The 15446-nt window shown below is 50.6% G+C and overlaps 2 protein-coding genes across 2 annotated transcripts; both read left to right on the top strand.

Annotated features, from left to right (window-relative positions):
• The first annotated feature begins 489 nt into the window (after positions 1-489).
• LOC139604766 (keratin, type II cytoskeletal 75-like) lies at positions 490-4718 on the top strand. The gene is made up of 9 exons (XM_071456000.1): positions 490-984; positions 1923-2137; positions 2646-2706; positions 2898-2993; positions 3205-3369; positions 3549-3674; positions 3916-4136; positions 4384-4415; positions 4522-4718. The coding sequence occupies exons 1-9, from the start codon at positions 490-492 to the stop codon at positions 4716-4718; spliced, it is 1608 nt and encodes a 535-aa protein (XP_071312101.1).
• Positions 4719-9581: 4863 nt separating this feature from the next.
• LOC139604767 (keratin, type II cytoskeletal 6A-like) lies at positions 9582-13193 on the top strand. The gene is made up of 9 exons (XM_071456001.1): positions 9582-10067; positions 10441-10655; positions 10920-10980; positions 11090-11185; positions 11427-11591; positions 11845-11970; positions 12351-12571; positions 12831-12865; positions 12985-13193. Exons 1-9 carry the CDS (start codon positions 9582-9584, stop codon positions 13191-13193), a joined length of 1614 nt encoding a protein of 537 aa, XP_071312102.1.
• The last annotated feature ends 2253 nt before the right edge of the window (positions 13194-15446 follow it).

Here is a 15446-nt window from a genome sequence, read left to right on the forward strand (position 1 = left end):
AAACTTTCCCAAGCCCTGCTTGTGAACAAAAGGGGCGAAAGCAATCCCGAGGGATGAAGTTTTCCAATGACAGAGGTGTTGAGTGACAGGCACTTGAGCGGTGTTTTGCTGCCAGTGCCCAGCGTGACTCATCGCCACTTTCCAGCTTTGAAATGGGGACGAGTCTGGCTGTCTACAAAGACCGGCGACAGTTATTCCCAAACAATTCCCTGTTGCTGAGAACCTGGGCTGTATTATTTCAGCAGGGCGTGTGTGCAGAGTGAGTTCACTCTCCAGAATGCTGTTGGACATGCCAAGCCTAATTCATCAGAAAGATGATCCACCTCATCCAACCCATCCCAGGCTCATACATGCATAAAAGGGCTCTCCCCAGCCCTTGCAGAGCACAGGTTCACCTCTCTCCTTTCCCTCCTACTCCTTGCTCCAGGCCAGCACCTTTGCTCCTTTATTCTAGCTGCAGCATCCACCCCAATCCAAAAAGCCCCAGCAATGTCTCGCCAGTCCACCGTGAGGATTCAGAGGGGGAGAAGCGGCTTCAGCGCTGCTTCGGCCATGGTCCCCAACACGTGCCGGACCAGCTTCAGCTCCTGCTCCGTCACCCGCCTGGGCAGCTGCAATGCTGGCAGTGGCTTTGCCAGGGTCGGGGGGGGCTTTGGAAGCAAAAGCCTCTACAATGTTGGTGGCTGCAAGAAGATCTCCGTGGCTGGAAGGGGTGGCAGCTTCTATGGCTCGGCAGGGTTTGGTGGTGGCGCCGGGAGTGTGTACGGGGGCGGCTTTGGTGTTCCAGCCAACCTTGGCTACGGATACGGGGCCTTTGGGGGTGGCCCTGGATTCCCAGCTGGGGGCATCCATGAAGTCTCCATCAATCAGAGCCTTCTGAAGCCGCTCAACTTGGAGATTGACCCTAACATCCAAAGGATCCGAAAAGAGGAGAAGGAACAAATCAAAACCCTCAACAACAAATTCGCCTCCTTCATTGACAAGGTGAGATCTGAGCTTTCCTAAATATCTGATTTTTTTGACAGGGACACTTTTCTGCTTGATGAGGAGAAAAGCTGATCAAGGAGGAATACAAGTGAGAAATAAGACTGGAAGTTGCCCTAGAAGCTCCAGGGAATGGCACCTGTTCCATAGCGGTTGCCATGAATTAATCATCCAGTGTTTGAGTTCCTCCTCATTTGCTGCTCCCACATCTCACAGGCAGTGGGGAAAGAAATCTCCAGAGGAGAATCCCACCCTTCTGGAGACTTTAGGCTGAGCATTTCAGGAGCTTTGGGAACAGCTTTGTAGATGATCAAATGAATTCCAGAAATCCACCTAAAATGACCAAGTAATTGGCACAAGGGAGAAGCAGCTTCTCAATGCTTGAATTCTCTCAAAGGCATTTAAATCTGTCACCAAAATGTTTGGATTTTTAGTTCAAAATATCAAAATCTCATCCAAATCTGTCTGTCTACCACATTTCACTGATGCACAAGAACATCTGCTCAGCTCCTACTCTGGTCAAGCTGCTCCTCTGTGGTTGCAAGGAAAACACTGCAATATTTTGGACATTTAGTGGGGTAGGGGAGCTCTACAGAAGGGAAGGAGAAGCAGCACCTTAACAATGTTATTTTAATTAAAGAGCAAGCCCTACTTTGCTCCTTATTTGATTTTGCTCACATTTTTCACACAAAATCCCTGTACCTGGTATCAATTTAAACAATGAATGAGAAGCCAGAAAATCAAGGGTTGTTCTAGAGTTTCTAACTCTGAACAGGGTCCCTGCAGCCAAATCTCCCAAGAGATGAGAATTTGGCTCTGAAAACCAGCTGGAAGGAGCATTTTACCCTCTCTGCCAGTTCTGAGACCCTCCCATTTGCAGGGAAATTCTCCCCCATCTTTGTTCTTTCAAAGCCCCTTCAGGATATTTCTCCTTCCAGGTTCGATTCCTTGAGCAACAAAACAAAGTGCTGGAAACGAAGTGGAGTTTGCTGCAGGAGCAGGGAATGAAAACAGTGAGGAACAACCTGGAGCCGCTTTTCGAGACCTACATCAACAACCTACGGGTGCAGCTGAACTCCTTGCTGAGCGACAAGGGGAGGCTGGAGGGAGAACTCGTCAACACCCAGTACCTGGTCGAGGACTTCAAGAAGAAGTAAGTCTTGAGCTAATGCTCTACTCACCTGGGCAGGTGCAGCCTTTCTCCTCTCAACATCCTTAAACCAACTGGGGGATCCAGGAGAGTCTGGGATCCTGGAATTCTGGGCAATGATATTTTCTCAAAGAGAAATTTTCTCAGTAACGGAGTAACAGATTTGAGTACGCCAACATTTGGGGAATAATTTGGAGCATGATCAAAGACTTATTAACTAAATTACCTACTGAGAGGGAAAAATTACACAGTAGGTCTGAAAGTTTCAGAGCAGCACATTTCATTTGCTTAAAACAGCAGAAGGAGGATGACTAATGGCCAGAAATAAGTAAAAAATAATGGATTTGTTAGAATTGTTTTGATGTACTTGTTTTAACTGGTTCAGCTCCTGGTGTCTCATTGAGGGAAAAGAGCATTGTATGCAAAATGCTCTGAAGGAAATTCATTTCAGCAAACTCAAATCTTTCTGTTACCTGCCCAAACAAAAACTCCCTGTGCCGTCCTCCTTTAGGTATGAAGATGAGATCAACAGAAGGACCATTGCAGAGAACGAATTTGTGACGCTGAAGAAGGTGAGAGCAAATTCCAGGGCATTGTGTGATGGCTCACTGTAGAGCTCTGATCACCCATTCAGTCACAAATCCACCCATTACAATTCCAACCCCTTCACTTATTATGGTTTCTCCCCTGGACTGTTATCACAATGCATGTTCCTGATTTACTGATAGGGGTGTAAACCACCCAAGAATCTCTCATCCCCCAGGATGTAGATGCTTCCTACATGAACAAGGTGGAACTCCAAGCCAGGGCAGATGCACTGAGTGAAGAAATTAATTTCCTGAGAGCACTTTATGAAGCAGTGAGTACAACCATCTCCAAAACATCCCGGCCCTCAGTGAAGACTTCTCTCCCTCCGGGAGATGCTAAATCCTTCCCCTCTGTTGAGTTGCACCAACACCTGAGCTGTTCAGATAACAATCTGTAACAGCCTCTCCCAGGTCTGCAGCTCACCTGGAAGGGTGAAAAGGCATCTCCCAAGGGGATTACCTCATTCCCTGTTGTCTTTGCAGGAGCTATCCCAGATGCAGACCCAGATCTCTGACACCTCTGTGGTTCTCACCATGGACAACAACCGGAACCTGGACCTGGACAGCATCATCTCTGAGGTCAAGGCTCAGTATGAGGACATCGCCAACCGGAGCCGCGCCGAGGCCGAGTCCTGGTACCAGACCAAGGTGAAGGATCTGGGGTTTCCATGCTCTTATCTTCATATCTTGTCTGGAACAGATAAAGACCAGCTCTTCCAAGAAAACCTTCCCAGCTGTTGATCTGGGCTGGAGGAGGGACTCTCAGGCTCCTGGTAACTCCAAAAATGGTGAATTTTCCTTTGATTGGTTGTTTCTCTCTGTGACAGTATGAGGAGCTGCAGGCCACAGCTGGCAGGCATGGGGACGACCTCCGGAACACCAAGCAGGAGATCTCAGAGCTCAACCGCCACGTCCAGAGGCTCCGATCTGAGATTGACAGCGTGAAAAAACAGGTAAAGGGCAGCAAACCCTACTTTTAACCAATTTACCCCCAGACTTACAAGGGAAAGGAAGGAAAGGGTTGGAGCAACCTGAGCAGTTCTGCTCAGTTTGACCCTTTTTCATTCAAAAAGAAAACTGTCACTAAAACTGGTGGAGCTGATGGTGCTGGGATAAAACCTTGTGATTGCAGGGGAGGTAAAGAAAAACCTGGGTCTGGGGTGGGGACTTTGAGCAGAGCTTTGTGTTCCATAGTGCGCAAACCTGAAAGCTGCCATCGCCGATGCTGAGGAGCGTGGGGAGCTGACCCTCAAGGACGCCAGGGCCAAACTGGCCGAGCTGGAGGATGCTCTGCAACAGGCCAAGGCTGACCTGGCCCGGCAGCTCCGGGAGTACCAGGAGCTCATGAACGTCAAGCTGGCCCTGGACATTGAGATTGCGACCTACAGGAAGCTGCTGGAGGGCGAGGAGTGCAGGTGGGTGGGAAACATCCAGCCCTGGGTCTGGGAATCGCACAGGAGAAGCTCAGCATTTCTGGAATGCTAAACAGGGGGCACAGAGTGGGGGGAATTTTCCCAGATAAAGGAAGTAACAATAATCCGTGAATTATGCTGTGATTTTATTTTTCACCCCAAAGGCCTCTGGGAAAGGTATCTTATTGATCCCCCCCACCCAGTATCAACAGACTTCTAATCCTCTTCCTTGTGTTCTATCCCTGAACAGGCTGGCTGGAGATGGGGTCCCAGTGAATATCTGTAAGTCTCTAAAATATAAGAATTACCTTATTTAAACATACCTGTGTCTCTACACCAAGAAGCCAATGCCTGGAGATACTGAAACATTTCCTTCTCCTCTTTGCAGCCGTCACCAGAACAACAGTGGGATCGGGATATGGAGGAGGGAGCAACCTCAGCATGGGAGGGGGGATCTGCAATTTGGGGAACAGCTTCAACTGTGGGGGCGTTCCCGGGGTGAGCAGCACCACCCTCGGAGCTGGCAGCAGCTCCAGCATGAAGTTTGTCTCCAGCTCCTCCACCAGAAGAAGTTACAGGAGCTAAAATTCTCCCTCCAGTCACCGCCACGCACCATAAAACACCAAAACTGGTCCTTTACTGGAGCGTGGTGGGGTGAGCACAACCAGGGCCACCTGCACCCCAAGTCCTGTCCCACAGGAGCCTTACTTTAGGAACTCTCTCTCAGCTGTGTTGTCTTGCACACATCCTGTTGGGCTCAGCCCTGAACCTGAGTCTCACTGGGTTAAATTTGCAGCTCGCTTGCTCCAGCTCAGCAATTTTTTGGCCGGATTTTGTATATAAAATGTGTCCCGTGACTGTTTGTCTCTCTTCACTTTCTGGAGTTTGTCTAATAAAAATGCACATGTAATTTATTCTATTTTGTAGTCCTATTAATTAAAGAGGTGCAAGAGCACATGCAAACACAGGTAACAAGAACTTTCCCTCAGGCCCTGACCAGTTAAAGGCTCAGATTTTTGCTCCTCACTCAGATTTACTGAATTTCACTGTCAGCAGCCAGAACACCCCAGCCCAGCAGAACCTCAGAGGGAGGTTTGGTGCTGATTTCGACATTCCCTCCCCACTGTGCAAGGAAAACACCTGGAAGCCAAACACCAGGACACGCCAAGGCAGGAGTCAGGCATAGGGGAAAAGGTCTGAGCTTCATTTACTTCCAGCTCCCAGCCCATCAAGCATCCAAGAGCCTGGATCCTGGGGGTGGGATCCCAGTGCCAGGTGTGTGATGTACTTGCACAAACCTCAAACAAGAGGGAATTAACTCCCAGGGGAGCCAGAGCAACCCCCTGGCCTGTTCAGGTGAATCATCCATCCCAAACCCCTGGTGTCACCCACGCCTTGGAGCCAGCAGTGCCAACATCTGCCTGAGCAGGCTGAGAGCCCTCCTTGGCTCAGGGTCCTGGTGCTGATGTTCCTTCCCCCCATACCACACAGAGGGGCAGGATCAGGTCCACACTCTGGTCAGTAAGAATTATGAACCAGATATGGCCCTACACTGAATTAAATATCACTAATCCAGTAGCTATTAAAAAACCCAAGAAAGGGATTTATTTCACTGTTGAAAAGTGAAAGTCTTCAAGATCCAGTGTTTCTTCAGGTTCATAGGATATTTTGGAGACAAGGTCTTGCTTTGAGAAGGTGGAGGAAAAAACTGGGGAGGTGTAGGGCTTTCAGATGTGGTTCTGACGAATTGGGAGAAATTAATGGAGAAGTAAAAGCAGAGAAACATCTACAGTGACAGATCTCACTGCTGGAAGGTCACTTGAATTAACAGTTTTGACTGGAAAAAACGTGCCAGCCCTCACTCCCAGGATTTTAATAGGTTCAAGTAATGAGAAGAGGGGCCCTCCTAAGAAAATACTCATGGATTTGGGGAAATAGAAGGGAACTGGCAGTGCTGGAATGACAGACTGATTCAGGGTTTCCTTCAGGACCAGTAGTTTCCCATAATTTTCTAGGATGCTCTGTGCTCTGCGTGTGTATCCCTGAAGAAATCTCCTTCCTGAAATCTTGCAGGCTTGGTTGTGGGTCCCCACTCCTGCTCTACCACCTCCCTGAGCAGCCTCCAGGGAAGGAGCAATATCCTCCCTCCCTCAGAACAGCAGCCTGGGCCAGGTCAGCCAATGGCTTTCCTTCTGCTGCCCAAACACACCCTCTCTAACCACAAGGATATGGGGCTGTGTAATCCCAGAATCGCTGAGGTTGGAAAAGCCCTCCCAGATCATGGAATCCAACCTGTGCAATCCCCACCTTGTAACCCAGCCCAGAGCACCAAGTGCCACATCCAGTTCTTCCTTGGACACCTACAGCATGGGGACTCCAAACCTCCCTAGGCAGCCCCTGCCAATGCCCATGGAGAAATTCCCCCTGATGTCCAACCTAAACCTCCCCTGGCACAGTCTGAGGCTGCTCCCTCTTGTCCTGTTGTTCCCTTGGAGCAGAGCCTGACTCTGCCCTGGCTGCCCCTCCTGTCAGGGGTTGTGCAGAGCCACAAGGTCCCCCTGAGCCTCCTTTTCTCCAGGCTGAGCCCCCTCAGCTCCCTCAGGAGCTCTCCAGACCCTTCCCTGGTGTTCCAGCCCCAGCTGCATTCCCACCTCTGGACATGCTCCAGTCCCTCATGTTGTGAGGGGTCACTACATGGGGCATTAGCAGGAGTCTTGGAAAACCCACCACCAAAAAACATTGGGAGTGGGAAGGATGTGGAGGGAATTTCCCAGACCTTTTCTTTCTGTGAAAACTGTGTCCGTGTTCCACAGCATCATCAAGGTTGGAAGAGACCTTCAGGAGGACCCAGTCCAGCTGCCAGCCCAGCACTACCATGACCACCCTAATCCCAAATGTGCCAAACCACCCTGATCAGGAAATACCAGAATCTGGCCCAGCAGGGAGTTTCCATCACCTGTGGCACCAACATTTGGTCTCACGTCCAACAGGGACATCAGAAGGTGCTGCCCACTGCATCCACACCTGGGTCACAGCACAGAGAGTACAAAGCCTGTCATCCAGCCCAGGAAATGCCAGGGTCAGAATATTTGTTCTTCCAGGGCATCACACTTCTGGATACTCAACCAACCTACAGCTGTCCTTGCTGAAGAGCAGGGCCCTGGTCTCCAGGCTGTCACCTCCTGCATCCCATCAGATTGCAGCCATGACCTGGGGCTGGTATTCCAGCAGGAGAAGATGATCCCCAGTAATTTCAGCCCAGCCCAGATTAAAGCCTTAGTCATAATGACATGGATGGTGCTGGCACTCAGGGGCCTGGATTTGCAGTGTATGGAGGGAGCTGATTGCAGGTTGGTGCCCATAAGGATTTTACAGAGTTCTTTAGGACAGCCTGAGGCTCAGTCACAGGAGCTTCTCTCTCTTAAAAACGGCTGCTTGTTGTAACACACAGGAGCTGAAACACTCCCAAGACAGTTATTGTCATTCCAGGGTGTGTAATGCAAATGTTACAAGAACAGAAAGAAAAATAGAAATAAAAATAAAAAAGCTTGGCTGAAAGGCAAAAAGAGATGATGGAAAACTTCCCATTTCCCTCCTGAGACCTTCTGGTCACATGGACTCTTTTGTTCAGCTGCCATATGTGCCAGGACAAGCTCCTGAAAGATGCACCTGCAAACACCTGTGGCACATCCCTGTGCCTGGACATGACTGAGGAAAGCTATGGATTGTCACTGTTGAGTAAGAAATGACACAGGCTCACCAGAAGGCTGATTGGTATAATGTGTGGTTTATTTTGGACTGCTTTTTAAAATAAATTTTGATTTAGGTGGACTTGATTGGTTATTTAATTAATATATTTCACTTGGCTGGTTAATGAACAAGATGCCCTTCTTATAAATAATCTTTGAGAAAAACAAGAAAACAGAGTGTAGGAAAATAACCTGCAGATTATTTATAATAATAAGTTATCATGTGTTTATTTTCAACTTCCTTAAGCCTTTCTGGCTGATTCTGGGAAACTTACTTAGTTTTCTCACTCTCTGACCAGGCTGTCACATCCACAATGGATTCCCAGAAATGCTCCATGGGAGGGCTGCCACCTCCTCCAAGGAGTGGGTGCTCAGCTGAGCCCCTGACAAGCCCCAGGGGCTGCAGGGGCTGGGAAAAGCATGCCCACCCCTGGGCACCCAGACAAGGCACCAGGGAAGGAGCAATACCCTCCAGACAAGGCTGCAGATCCTTGGGGGCATCTCGCCTGCTCTAGGACAATCCCCTGTGTGCCAGAGCCGAGACGCCGTGTCCTTCACCAGGGAAATGTCCTGTTTGGCTTTTCCTGGAAGCCACAGGGGGTAGGGGTGAAGAGAGGCCTCTGTGAGCAACGTCCTCAGCACTGAATTCCCTGGTGAGTAAGAGGGGAAAAACAACAGGCGTGGGGAGGGCAGCCTGGTAGCTCCATGTAGAGACAAGGTTGTCCCATGAGTCAGGAAACAGATCAAAAATCTGCACAGGTGAAGCCCTGAGAAATTGCCGAGTCAGGGTTTGTGGCATCACAGATGATGGAAACTCCCTTCTGGAGCAGGTTCTGATATGTCACCATCTATTGTCAGTCCAAATCAGGGTGATTTGGCACATTTGGGCACATGGTTTAGGGTGACCATGGTAGTGCTGGGCTGGCAGCTGGACTGGGTCTTCCTGAAGGTCTCTTCCAACCCTGATGGTTCAGTGGAATGTGGACAGTTTTCACAGAAAGAAAAGGTCTGAGAACACCGTTCATAAAATTCCCTCCACATCCTTCCCATTCCCCAGCTGTTTTTTGGGGGTGGGTTTTCCAAGACTCCCCCATCACCCTCCTGGCCCTCCCTCCATCACCGCTTTCCCTCCTGTACCAGTGTGCTTTAAAGAATTCTTCTTTAGGCACGAGAACAAGAGAACAGTTCCCATCAGGTTGGGAACTGAAGTGCTGTTGCCCCTCTGGAGTTTGCTCAGCACCACAACCCATGATCAGAGACTTCTCAGAGCTCAGACCCTCCACCAGGAACCAGTGTTCCAAAATCAAATAAATTAACCTTACACAACCTGAGTTGATTCATCCATGGACTGGAGATGAGCAAGCATTTGCCCAACAAGGAACCATCTCCTGCAGCCGTGGAAGGAGGGAGTGGGAAAGGGGTGGCTGCAAAGAGGAGATGAGAAGCCACTATTGAGGTTTTCTCAGATATTTCAACACAAAAAAAATGCAACCTCTGCCCTTTTTTGAAAGCTCCGTAGATGCTCATGGTGAACTCACTGTGGGTGTGCCGGGCCCAGTTAATCAGCGGGATAAGCACCACACCGGAGCCATGCCCACCTCAGGAGGGTATAAAGGGCCAGTCCCAGGCTGGGGGAGCACAGCTTCACCTCCAGCCACTTCCTCTCATTCCTTTATTCCTTGGATCACTCCTGGCAGCCATGTCCCGCCAGTGCACCGTGAGGAGCCAGGCCAGAAGGAACTTCAGCACTGCTTCTGCCTTCATCCCAAACGCCAGCAGCTCCAGCCTCTGCCTGCGCCCTGCACTCCAAGCTGGGAGCTGTGGGCCCACCACTGCCTATGGAAGGCTCACTGGAGGCTTTGGAAGCAGGAGCCTCTACAACCTTGGTGAATGCCAGAGGATCTCCATAGCTGGAAGAGGTGGTGTCTCCTACGGACCCGCAGGTTTTGGTGCTGGCTCTGGGATCTCCTGGGGGTTTGGTGGGGCAGCTGCTGGTCCTTTTGGGTTTGGTGGTGGCCCTGGATTCCCTGCTGTCCCAGCTGGGGGCATCCACGAAGTGTCAGTCAACCAGAGCCTTCTGAAGCCACTCAACCTGCAGATTGACCCCCATATCCAGAGTATCCGTAAGAATGAGAAGGATCAGATTCAAACCCTCAACAATAAATTTGCCTCCTTCATCGACAAGGTGAGACCTGAGATTCCTGGTTATGCTGTGGTGATTCGTTGGTGGGGAAGCACAAACAAGGGTGAATTATATCTTTAGCCACAATTTTGCTTCTCTTGTACTGCCAGCATTCTAAAGTCCCAGCAGCCTGGGAACAAATCCTGAGGATTTCCAGCTTTGAGACCATTTACATGTTTCAGGAATGCTGCAGTGAGACCAGAAAACAGGGACAAAGGGGTGGTACTGGATGTAAGGAAGCAGAGTTGGGAGAGAGCAAGAGTTTTAATTTGTCAACTGAAGGGCTGAGACCTCCCACCTTCCAGCAAGTAAATCCTTGCAGGATGTGCCTCACATCTCCAAGGAAAACCATCCTAAAACATCCTTCTCTCTCCAGGTCCGATTCCTTGAACAACAAAACAAGGTCCTGGAGACCAAGTGGGCCCTTCTGCAAGAACAGGGGAACAAAACGGTGAGAAAGAACATTGAGCCCCTCTTTGAGACCTACCTGAACAACCTCAGGAGGCACCTGAGCAGCCTAACGACAGACAAGGAGAACCTGAGAGGGGAGCTGAGCAAGATGCAGACCATTGCTGAGGACTTCAGGAACAAGTGAGTCTGTTCATGGTCTGCCTGGGCCTGGGTGGGCTGCAACAGATGCAGAAAATGAGGGAAAAAATCCTTTTTGCTGACTTAATCCTCTGAGAAAAGTCCGAGGTTAATACAAGATATGGCTGAAAAGTAACAGACAGAAAATTACAGAGCAAAAAGACCAAGGTGCTGAGCTGTACGTACAAAAAAAGTTAGAGACTAGTCCTGAAAACATGAAATAATTTTAAAACAAGCCTAGACCACCCCTCCACCTCCATTCCACAGATATGAAGACGAGCTCAACAAGCGCACGGATGTCGAGATCGAGTTTGTGACCCTGAAGAAGGTGGGTGCCTGCCCACGTGGCCTCCCAGCCCTGCAAGAAACCCCTTCTCCAGCTTTTCCCCTGCTTCTCTGAAACTCACCTCATTCTGATGATGTGCTTCCTCTCCTAGGAGGTGGACACTGCCTACCTGGACAAGGCAGAGCTGCAGGCCAGGCTGGATTCGCTCACAGAGGAGATCGACTTCCTCAGAGCCCTCTACGAAGCTGTGAGCACCAGAGCATATCTCCTTCTCCTTGCCTTCCTTTCCCATTCCAGGGCCTCAGGGCTGATTATTTTCCCCTCTGTTGCACTAAATAATTCAATGGTTTTTCCATTTCACATTTCTGCATGAAGCTGTCTTGGAAAAATCCTTTTGTTCACCCACCTCTCCCCTCTAACCCTGGGGCTTTCCATCCTCCAAGCAACATTTGTGTTGCGACTCTCAGGAGTATTTGCTGCTTTTGCAGGAGTTGTCCCAGATACAGAGCCAGATCTCTGACACCTCTGTTATCCTGACCATGGACAACAACCGGAGCCTTGACATGGACAGCATCATCGCCGAGGTGAAGGCGCAGTACGAGGAGATCGCCAACCGCAGCCGCGCCGAGGCCGAGTCCTGGTACCAGTCCAGGGTAAGCGCCTCAGGAGGCTTCTGCAAAGGGAAAACCGTTCTCCCATCCCCAAATTCCCCAAGGGAGCAGGGTCCCACTGTGATTTTGAAACACAGAATATCTTCAGATCTAATAACCCTATGAAATTCAGAAGTGTTAATTTGGGATTGAGAACACACACACATTTTTGAACATGCAAACAGCCCCTAACCTACACTGTTGGGCTCTAAATCCAGCTTATTTTCCTTTGACTGGTTGTCCCTCTCTGTGACAGTATGAGGAGCTGCAGGCCACGGCTGGCAGGCATGGGGACGACCTCCGGAACACCAAGCAGGAGATCTCAGAGCTCAACCGCCACATCCAGCGGCTCCGACACGAAATTGACAGCGTGAAAAAACAGGTAAAGGGCAGCAAACATAACCCTGGCTGTGACCCCACCTATGAGTTGCCCAGGGAATAAAATCAACCAAGGGAGTTCTGCTGGATCAGGAATGAACATGACTGGATTTATATGAGAGCAGTGACATCACCAAGAGTTACTCAGTGTAGTATCAATCACCGCAAGGAGATTCTGAGAGTTGTGGAGGTAAATCCAGATTGTGACCTGACTCAGAACATGGATCAGTTCAATGAATTGAATTCAATTCATGGATCAGTGATGGTTAAGATCACACCCTATTGATGTTAACCCAAACATCAGACGTGGGATTGGGACCTCAGGATACAAAGAGCTGGATTATACTCTTGATAAGGATTGAAAATCTGGATTTTCCCCTGCAGGTCACTGGATTGCAGACAGCCATCAGTGATGCAGAACATCGTGGGGAGTTGGCCCTCAAGGATGCCAGGGACAAACTGGAGGACTTGGAGACAGCTCTGCAGAAAGCCAAGGCTGACCTGGCCCGGCAGCTCCGGGAATACCAGGAGCTCATGAATGTCAAGCTGGCCCTGGATATTGAGATTGTGACTTATAAGAAGCTGCTGGAGGGTGAGGAGTGCAGGTGGGTGAGATTTTATATCCCAGTTTTCAGAGGTGCAATGGAGTTAAAGACCCTGGTCAGGTTTAGATCCACATTCAGACCTGAAACTGTTTAAAGGCCAGTGAGTGCCTGTGAAGAGAAGCTGTTTGGGAACAACAGCCTTTCATACAAACTTCATACCTTTCAAAAATATTCAAAGGAAATTTTCCTGCCTTTGTGAGCAGGTCCTGCTCACGGGTTCCCTTTGAAGTCTCACTGGCTCTCTTTTGCTCCCTGACAGGCTCTCTGGGGAAGGTGCTGGCTCAGTGAACATCTGTAAGTAACTTTTAGAGACATTTGGCACTTTCTATATCTACCTCCCACCCCTGCTCAGAACCTATCCCACTCATCCACTGCCTGTGGATTCCTCTCATGATGGTGTTTTGCCCTGGCAGCTGTGACCAGAAGCACTTCAGGAACGGGATATGGAGGCATGAACTGCCTGAGCTCCAGTGGTGGGGCTGGAGGTGTGGTCTGTGCTGGAATGGGAGTAGGCTCCATCTCTGGAAGTGGATACGCCACCGGTGGCTCTTGCATGGTTGGAGGCAGCGGCTCCAGCTTCAAGTCCATCTCCACCGGCTCTTCCACCAGGGGATATTACTGAGGCACTGACTCCAGGCCCCAGTGCCACCAGCGCTGAGGCTTCTCTTGGGTCCAGTCCTCATCCAGCTCTTTCAAAAGATTTAGAAATCAAACCCATGTGTCATTAGTTATATAAAAGATGCTGTGCTCCTGTTTGTCCTGTGACCCTCAACATTCCTCATTTCCCAGTGTTTGTCTAATAAAAGGCATGTGGAATTAACTATGTCGCATCCTCTTTTCAATTCCAATTCTTTTCACTTACCTTGTGGCAAAGGGTGGCTTTGTGGCTAGTGCAGCACAGTAACTTTGCTGCTTTGAAGGTAAAAAAGGCACATGGAAGTTGAGACACCTCCTTCCTCTCCAAGTCCATGGACCTCATATCCAACGGAATAAAACATTTGGATGTTCTATTTCCATGAGGATGGGAAGATATGTACACTTCCTACTTGGCACAAGAGAAAGTTCTTCTGTCTTAATTCCTACATTATGATATCTCAGCCCTTTATGTCACAGTAGTTGTGCCCAAACCTCTGTAATCGAATGGGATGACTCATGGAGGGATAAAAATCTGGTTTTCCCAAGAAGATGAGTGCTGCAGCTCATCTGATCTGCACACACATCTGCAGGGACTGATAAAACACCTCCACTGCCATTACCATAATTAGAAATGGAAAACACCCATTAAACCCCCAAAGTAACCCCTTTTGGGAGGAATAATGTACCCAGAGCAGGTTGTGAGACAGTGAAAGACCCTCAGGGCACTGGAAAGGAAGTGGCTTGTCCTCTTCAGTACCTGCCCATCTTTCTCCAGGCTCTCCAGTCCACATCCCACTGGCAGCAGCAGAGCTGGAGTTTGGTTTGTTATTTAAGCACTGTCCAGCATCAAAGCTCCATCCAGAGCTACATGAATGGGGAAGGGTCTGCAGGGGCACATAAGGAGCAGCTGAGGGTTGGCTTGTCTGCCTTGGAAAAGCGGAGACTGAGGTGAGACTCCTTGGGGGCTGCAGCTTCATCCCGAGGGACAGCTCCGATCTCTGCTCTGGGGACTAGAGACAGGATGCAGGGAATGGTTGGAGCTGTGCCAGTGGAGTTCTAGGCTGGATATCAGGAAAGGTTTGTCCCCAGAGGGTGGTGGGGCACTGAACAGGCTCCCCAGGGAATGGTGTGCTGGTTTTATCATTGGAACTACTACGGAAGTGGGGTTTTTTGAGAAGACCTGCTGAGAGATTCCTCTGTGCCTGATAAAATCAATCAGTGGGTCGTTCTGGATATTGACACTTTGTTAAATTGCTAGAAAGCTGACCATGCCTCTGTAAACACACAGGTTGAAAATGAAAAATCCTCAGAATTCTCTTTTCTCTTCCAGCCTGAGAACAGGTAACAAGGCCAGCCCAGACCCTTGTCTTGACTGGGCTGGGCTGAGCGGGCTCTGCCGTGGGGCTGGACCCCTTCCTGGGGAGCCCACGGAGCCGGGCAGAGAGGGGAGGCCGTGGGGCTGAGGCTGGGCCAGGCCATGGCTGCGGTTGCGAACATCTTGCCGCTACTAAGCCCTGCCCTGCTGCCAGCCCAGGCTGAGCTGGGGTCTGCTGAGCCCCAGGAGCAGCCCCAGGCTGGGCTGGCTCAGCCAAGATTCTGCTGCCATTGAGATTCACCTGCAACCACCAGGCAGGGGAGGGGAGGCTGCAGGGCTGAGGCCGGGCCATGGCTGAGGTTCCTAATGTGGTGCTACTAAACCCTGCCCTGCTGCCAGGCCAGCCTGAGCTGGGGTCCACTGAGCCCCAGGAGCAGCCCTGGGCTGGGCCAGCTCGGCCGAGATTCTGCTGCATTGAGTTTCACCTGCAACCACCAGGCAGGGGAGGGGAGGCTGCAGGGCTGAGGCCGGGCCATGGCTGCGGTTGCTGACATCTGGCTGCTACTGAGCCCTGCCTTGCTGCCAGCCCAGCCTGAGCTGCATCCGGCAAGCGCCAGGAGCAGCCCTGGGCCGGGCCACTTAGCCAAGATTCTGCTGCCATTGAGGTTCACCTGCAACCACCAGGCAGGGGAGGGGAGGCTGCAGGGCTGAGGCCAGGCCATGGCTGCGGTTGCTGACATCTGGCTGCTACTGAGCCCTGCCTTGTTGCCAGCCCAGGCTGAGCTGGATCCAGCAGGTCCCAGGAGCAGCCCCAGGCCCGGCTGGCTGGCCAAGATTCTACCACCGTTGGGGTTCACCTGCAACCACCGGGCAGGGGAGGGGAGGCCGGGCCGGGCCATGGCTGTGGTTGCTGACATCTGGCTG

Source organism: Agelaius tricolor, unplaced genomic scaffold (genome assembly GCF_023055355.1).
Source record: "Agelaius tricolor isolate 1412-34295 unplaced genomic scaffold, bAgeTri1.0.p SCAF_55, whole genome shotgun sequence".
Taxonomy (NCBI): domain Eukaryota; kingdom Metazoa; phylum Chordata; class Aves; order Passeriformes; family Icteridae; genus Agelaius; species Agelaius tricolor.

Bases quoted from the DNA above. Each gene is read 5' to 3' on its own strand.
- LOC139604766 (XM_071456000.1), top strand. From the start codon at position 490: ATGTCTCGCCAGTCCACCGTGAGGATTCAGAGGGGGAGAAGCGGCTTC. The intron at 3,370-3,548 runs GTGAAGGATCTG...TCTCTGTGACAG, and splicing joins AGTCCTGGTACCAGACCAAG to TATGAGGAGCTGCAGGCCAC. The intron at 4,416-4,521 runs GTAAGTCTCTAA...TCCTCTTTGCAG, and splicing joins TGGGGTCCCAGTGAATATCT to CCGTCACCAGAACAACAGTG.
- LOC139604767 (XM_071456001.1), top strand. From the start codon at position 9,582: ATGTCCCGCCAGTGCACCGTGAGGAGCCAGGCCAGAAGGAACTTCAGC. The intron at 11,186-11,426 runs GTGAGCACCAGA...CTGCTTTTGCAG, and splicing joins TCAGAGCCCTCTACGAAGCT to GAGTTGTCCCAGATACAGAG. The intron at 12,572-12,830 runs GTGGGTGAGATT...GCTCCCTGACAG, and splicing joins CTGGAGGGTGAGGAGTGCAG to GCTCTCTGGGGAAGGTGCTG.